A 7,354-nucleotide genomic window follows, 5' to 3' on the forward strand; every position below is an offset into this window, starting at 1 on the left:
TAAATCAATAACACGTTCTCTTTGTATAATAAGCAGTTACGTTTTCTTCCAACACAAAGAAGGAGTTTTTGTCGGTTTATGATTTTAAAAGTGGGCCATGGGCCTCGATTTTGTTTTTAAAATCAACTGATTTGTTCCATTTGGTATGATTGCAAGGAGCCATATAAATTTATATTGCTTTCTTATAATTTAATTTTAATAGGAAGAAGACTAATAATATTGATTATTAAACAAAATTGCAATGATACTCGATTATTATCTATTATATTAAAACATAAATATAACCAATTGATAAAAAGTTATGTCCAACTAAAAAAACTAATTTTTATATAACTGCACAAGTTATATAACTTCATCTAAATATAGTGCCTCCTGAGTCCTAACCAATTTCAACTGAGACGTACAAGGTTCAACCTGCATGGAGAAAATGTGATGATGATACGCCACCAACCCTGACTATCCAACGTGCATTGAAGTTGTTCTTAGTGGAAGTCAAATTTAATAGGAATGATTATACGCTTTGGTCCGTTTTACACAACCGGATATATTAACATCCGACACCATTTTTAGGAATGCATGCATGATGGAATGTATCAATATATGGATCATCCATATCCTTATTGTGTACGTATACATAATGTATCCTTATCAACATATATATTATTATTCCTCATAATTATAATAAAATTTGATATATTTTTTTCAAAAAATATTATCACACTACAACAGCATAGCTTACATCTCCGCCAAAAAATTAGATTTATTCGACTAGACATTTTTCTTTCAAATTTTAAATATTTTACACAGACATTAAGTTTATCAATTAACAAAGCATTTGATGTTATTAATAGGGTTTAAAAATAAATATTCATATAAATAAAACTCATTTAGTATAACGGGTTTTAAATAGGTTATTCGATTAAAAAATATTTATTAAATGTAATTTTACTTAAAGTTAGTGAAGGTTTTATTAAAATTAAAATTTTCAAAAATAACTAAAACAAAAAATATCAAAATCTAGTATCTCTATAAATCAAGAGTCCTAAAATGAAACCGTTGAATTAACGATGTCGTTTGGGTTACAAAAACATTTGATTATTCAAATTCTGTTTTATTGTTTAAACAAAAATTACATAAGAAACAATCTCGATTTTTTTTCTCCAGTCAGTTAAAATAATATCTTTAGATATTTTTTCTAATTTTCATATTCCAGAAGATCTGAGAGCATACTCTTGCACCAGCGCCGCAATAAGAGAGTGGCTCTCAAGCAAACGAGTCGGGCTATCAAACTCTTTTGCCTTACCTGCGTCTATGACGAGTACTCGTTCGCAGTCCATCACTGTTGGGATCCTGTGAGCGATGCTAACTATGGTACACGACTCAAAGTCTTCTCTAATAATCTTCTGAATCACTGAATCGGTTTGAGAATCTACAGATGCAGTTGCTTCGTCTAGAAACAGAAGTCTGCTTCGTTTCAGCATAACCCTGCCTAAACAAAGAAGCTGCCTCTGTCCTACGCTCCAGTTCTCACCACTATCAACCACTGTAAGAATCAAGTATGTATCAGTTCTCCCCACTATCAACCACTGTAAGAATCAAGTATGTATCAGTTCTCACCACTATCAACCACTGTAAGAATCAAGTATGTATATGTTCATTCAAGATTCTTTTCTCATGAAAATGTATATAATCTGCTAAAAACTCACCCAAAGAATCGAGCTTCTCAGGCTTTGTAGCAACAACATCCTTTAGTTGGCATCGCTCAAGGCTCTGGAGAAGAAAAGGATAAAAATATTATTGTATATGATTAAGATAGAAACTTCAACGTTGAAGCTCATCACCTTCCAGATTTCTTCGTCGGAGTATTGATCTGTTGGGTCGATGTTGCTTCTCACGGTTCCTTCAAAGAGGACTGGTTCTTGAGGAATGATTCCGAATCTTGACCTGAGATCATGTAATCCTAGGTTGCATATATCAATCCCATCGATGATTATCCTCCCTCCTGATGGTTCTACAAGCCTGAACAAGACTTGGATCAACGTCGATTTCCCGCTTCCTGTTCGTCCAACGACACCAACTTTCTCTCCTCCTTTGATGTCTAGAGTGATTCCTTTGAGCACAAGTGGAGTGTTTGGCCTGTACCGTACCTATTTGTTGTAGAAAATTTCATATGAGGTCCCCTTCTTGAATACTTTAAGCAGTAAAGATGAGTCTTCTAGTCATGAAAATGTTTTGGTTTGTTGTTAACTTACCTTGAGGTCTTCGAGATGTACATTGCCAGGGAAAGGCCAGTTGGAAGGTGGGAGGTTTTCTTTGCTCTCCCACTCGGATTCAGCAGGAATATCAGTGAACTGTTTGATCCTTTCAACAGAAACCATCTTGTTTTCGACAAAACATCTCATGTAGATTGCCCAAAACAGAACCGAGTTCAAAGACAGCCCGTAAGAAAGAGACAACCCTACATTTTCTGCATCAGACCAAAAGAATATTATTCCTCATGATTGAGATCGTCTCAAGGTATGTATTTTGTTGGTAATGTGTTGATCATTACCTGGTTTGATAACGTTGCTTGGTAACATAACCATAAACAGAGCTGAGATGCAGAGCACCCAGCTCCCAATAAGCTCAAGCCGAAACCCGAGCCATTCGTTTGAACCGTTGTTGTGGAAGTCCATCCTAAGATTGTCGTTGACACGCTTCACATTCTCTTGCCTAAACAACTCATGTTTCCTGAACGACCTGATTGTCATCACTCCTGCTATACTCTCCGAGAAATGGTGGATGACAGGAGCCTTGGTGATGGAGTCCAGGCGTGTTAATTCGCGGGAAGATGCTAGGTAATAGTTCTGAAGGATCAAAAGGAAAGTGGCATGTAAGGACATTTAATATCAAAGAAGAAACATATATACGAATGAAAGAGATGTGTGCCTACCCGGTACCAAATGTTGAGCCATCCAAGAGGAATCACAAAGAAAATAGTAGGCCAAGCGTACTGGCAAGTAACTATGAAAATGCTAAGCAGAGAGTTGTGTACATTGAGGCCACAAGTCCGAGCATGAACGGAATGAAGATATCAACGTTTGTTTGATCAGTCGATGCCTGCAAAGTATTGAACCTTTTAACATCTCTACTAAAATCAAATCTCATATAGGGTGAAACTTTTTCTCACCCGGCTGAGGATTCTTCCAGATGGTGTGGTGTCGAAGAACGACATGGGAGCATGTAAGATACTGTTAAGAATCTGTCGGAAGAAGATCTGAGCCGTCTTGAGTCCCAAGTGTGTGACGTAATATGAGCGCAAACTCACCAAAACGATGGAAACAAGCGCAATAATGACGTATACACGAATGAAAACAGAGGCGTCAAACGATACTGCATTGTTGGCTGATGTTTCGTAAGCGAGCCAGTAGTCGCTAGCCATCACAGAGCCTTGCCATGTTAGAGAGAAGAACACCACAAACACAATGCCCCACCAGCCATAGGCCTCGGTGCAATACTGCTTGTAAACTCGCAGACTAACCTGCCCGGTCTCCCTTTCCTCTTCTTTGATGAGCTTCGAGCCATCTTCTAGTGTGTGAGAGCCGAGAAACGACTTGACGTGTTCCTCATTAAGATCACTTAAGTGAGGAGACTCCATGGACGTTCTTGGGGAGCTGACACGAGGAGACGTTGGTGCTCTTGGGGATGTAATGATTGATGTTGCCGCTGAACACTCTGCACCGGCTTCAACTAGCTCCATTGATGTCTCATGTGCCGCCACGAGCTCCCCGAAATCCAACCCGGAGCTGACTAACTCGTCGTATCTTCCTGATTCAACAATCTTCCCTTCCCGCATCACCTGAAACTCCATCTCATAAGTATACATACATGTTCAACTCTCTTGATAAAGCTTGAACTTACCAAAATACAATCAACGTTGTGCAAGAAGTCCACTTGATGGGTTACGAGCAAGACGGTCTTGCCTTTCAGAACTCCTCTTACACAATTCTAAAAAAAAAAGAAAACAAGAATCAGCTTGTGTTGCATTTTGAAATTAATTTAAAATTAGTACATCAAGATTCTTGTGTGTCTTGTCCCTTGTCACCTTGAAAATGTCTGAACCGGTATGAGCATCCACGGCGCTGAAAACATCATCAAGAAAGTAAACATCGCAGTCTTGGTAAACTGCACGTGCGAGCTGTATACGCTGCTTCTGACCTCCGCTGAGGTTGATTCCACGTTCTCCAATCTCAGTTTGATCTCCAAACTCCATCATTTCCAGATCTTTCTCCAGACAACAGACATTGAGAACTTGGTTATACTTCTCTCTATCCATCGGAAGACCAAACAAGATGTTGTCTAGAACCGTGCCGTTCTGGATCCATGATGTCTGCGCTACATAACCTGTGCTGCCACAAACACTCACCTGCCCCGTGATTCTGTGCATTTCGCCAAGAACCGAGGCTAACAAGGAAGACTTTCCTGAACCAACGGTCCCAACTATCGCTGTGAGCTCTCCTTTATTAACCTTAAAGTTGATGTCTTTGAGTGCAGGTACGTTGTCCTCATCATCCCAACTAAAGCTTCCATCTCTTACCTCCACGGCAATATTACCATCACAACCCACGGATCTCTCCACGGCCTCGTCGCTAGACAGCTCTCTGCTCATCATGTAGGAGTCAAGTCTTCCCAGAGAGATCATTGCCTGCGAGAGAGAGATCATAGACTGAGGGAACGTCCTGATGGGTTCTTGCAAGATCTTGAAAATGGTGGTGGTGGTGAACACGGTCCCAGCGTCAAGCTTGACTCCCATGAAAAGCGCGGTGGCGAACGTGAGAGCCGAGATAAGAACCGGCGTGCTCCAGAGAACAATGATGTTTGCGGCAATAGAGTAGAGAAACTCGGAGAGCCAACCAAACTCCAGGTCCCTGAATCCAAGGATCCTCTTGTTGAAATGATTCTCCCAAGCCTGGAACTTGATCACTCGCATGTAGTTAAGCATCTCGTAGGTGGCCTTCATCCGAGAATCTCTGTTTCCCATCAAGCTAAATTGGTATCTGTTGTTTCTCTTAGTCCCAAGGAGGACGAATACGAACACTCCGGTTAGACTGATGATGGCGGTGACAACAGACGGGCCTAGGCTTCCGTAGAGAAGCACCAAAGCAAGAGCCACTTGTAAGGGCATAAGCCAGATTGCGTGGAGCTGAAGCATCATGTCAGAGAGCTGTTGCGCATCCACGGCCATGTAGTTCACGATTTGACCGACGCCGTGTGTCTGTCGCGCGGAGCTTGTGATCTTTAGACCTTTCTTGTACAGTGCCGTGATTAGAGTCGACCTTATGAGCATCCCAAGCTTCTGCGAGCTGAAGTTAAAGTGATGCGTCGTCAAGACCTCCACGAACTTGGCGACAAGGAGGACGAGGACGAGGTAGTACCCCTGCCACGGCGAGGATCTCTTGCCGGAGGTGAAATCGACGAAGCTCTGGTTGAGAACAGGACCGACGTACATGACGCCGAGACGCACGACTGCGAGGATCGCCGTGAAGAGGATCTCTTTCCAGAAACATCGGAGTATGGTCGTACCGACAGGATGGCTCCTCGAGTTGTCGGAAGGTTTCGGCCAGTTTGATTCGAAGAGAAGCGCGAGCCTCTCTGCTTTGTGCTCTGGAGAGAGCGTGACTTGAGCCTTTGCTCAGTAAAGGATTCATCCATAACCAGAACGTCTTGGATAAAGCCGAAGCGGAGGCGTAGAGAGACGTTACCGGCTTTCTCCGAAACGGCGTCGTATGGTGCCGTATCACTGTAGTTGTTGTTCCCTTCCGTTGTGACAACGCCGGTGCTTCCTAAGACGGAAGCGATGAGCAGAAAGGCGGTCCACGGGAAGGAGAAGAACGATGCGACGTCTTCTGCTTTCAGGACCGCGGCGGTTGAGTCGTCGGAGAGTACGTGGAGAATCACGGAGACGGTGAAGAGAGTTGTCACGACGAAGCTTGAAACCCAGTAGACTCTTAGAGATAAGGGATGCTTCAGAGCTGCGAATCTCTTCTCGTGGAGGACAAAAACTGCGGTGACGGCATTTGTGACGGCGTGGATTAGCCAAAACATCGGGTTTATAACGTTGCATGGTCTCTGTGTCCGTTGCTTCTCCGTGAACGCCAAAACACAGACCACAACGGAGCAAACCGACAGTAAAACGGTGGCTACGACCGTGGATTTGAACCATGCGGTTGTTCTTGTTTGGATTCTTCCATCGTTTCCGAGTAGAGGTTTCCTAATCTCGGCGTTTCCGTTGACTGAGGTTGAGTGAAGAAGACGAAGAAAAGAGCTTCCGAAGGGCGAAGAAGACAAGGACGACCACGAATAAAAGATCTACGGCGGAGAAGAGAGCACGTTGAGGGCACGGAGAGAGGAAAACAAATCTCAGCCATTGGATTGCTATAGATACAGTAGATGTTGGTTCAGATATAACCGCCGTGGAAGAACATGAGAGCTCGGAGAGCCAGGAAGAAGAAAGCCACCACATATTCCCCGAAATTAATCGGTTGAGAACAAGACAGATAAATCAACTCTCGGCTGTTCACATGTTTATTATATATTGAATCATGACAACATAATGCAACAAATACTTGTTTTGTTCTTTTTGACGACTATTAAATAGATTTATGTTTTCGGTAATGACTTCGTATTTTCTTGTTTTGAAATCAGTGAATGATGATTAGCATACATTTCGGGTCGTGTTTTGAATATCGTAGCTGGCGGCTGCTTTAGACATTCACACTTTGCATTAGTGTATTTGTTTAGTTTTCGTCAACATAATAATTTCTATCTAATAAACTGTTCTAACTTCTCACATTTACTAGTTGTCATCTTATATCAAACGATATCACGACAACTAGCTGTAACAAGCAACTTAACACATCGCTATATGCAATGCGATAATCACTATCCTATCTTAGATGTGGAAACTGAAGCAGAGAATAAAACTGTTAATCATACCGTGTCTGAATATCTTCCAGCTTTACAAACATGGTCTTTAGCATCAACCCCGTCTCCACCATTAGTATTTCTCAGCGCAAACCAATACACAAGTATAGATTATATGTTCTAATATTAAAGATCATGACCTGGCCAAATACCCATACCCATGGATAATAGGGTATATTTGGAAAGCGTGGAACGATAAGTTATTCAAATGGATAGATAGAGATCCAATGGAAACTGTCAGACATGCAAAATTAGAATGCCATGCTTGATTTGAAGCGAATTGTAAACCAGAAGAAATACCAGCAGAGCAATCGACAATCTCTAGATCATGTCATAACTTCAAGGAGATGTATGATAGATGGATCATAGATACATGTCACACTCTTCAGTA

The 7,354-nt window shown here is 41.9% G+C and overlaps 1 protein-coding gene across 1 annotated transcript; it reads right to left on the reverse strand.

The window, feature by feature from the left end:
• Positions 1-1,038: 1,038 nt before the first annotated feature.
• On the reverse strand, positions 1,039-6,502 carry LOC106295611 (ABC transporter C family member 4-like). Its single transcript, XM_013731559.1, is given in 13 exon segments — positions 1,039-1,543; positions 1,707-1,770; positions 1,842-2,147; positions 2,253-2,467; positions 2,552-2,846; positions 2,933-3,022; positions 3,025-3,099; positions 3,170-3,838; positions 3,901-3,987; positions 4,085-5,663; positions 5,665-5,736; positions 5,738-6,282; positions 6,284-6,502. Coding segments are annotated over 13 exon segments (4,557 nt in total). The 3' UTR covers positions 1,039-1,202.
• Positions 6,503-7,354: the final 852 nt, after the last annotated feature.

This window comes from Brassica oleracea, chromosome C5 (assembly GCF_000695525.1).
Source record: "Brassica oleracea var. oleracea cultivar TO1000 chromosome C5, BOL, whole genome shotgun sequence".
In the NCBI taxonomy this organism is placed as follows: Eukaryota; Viridiplantae; Streptophyta; class Magnoliopsida; order Brassicales; family Brassicaceae; genus Brassica; species Brassica oleracea.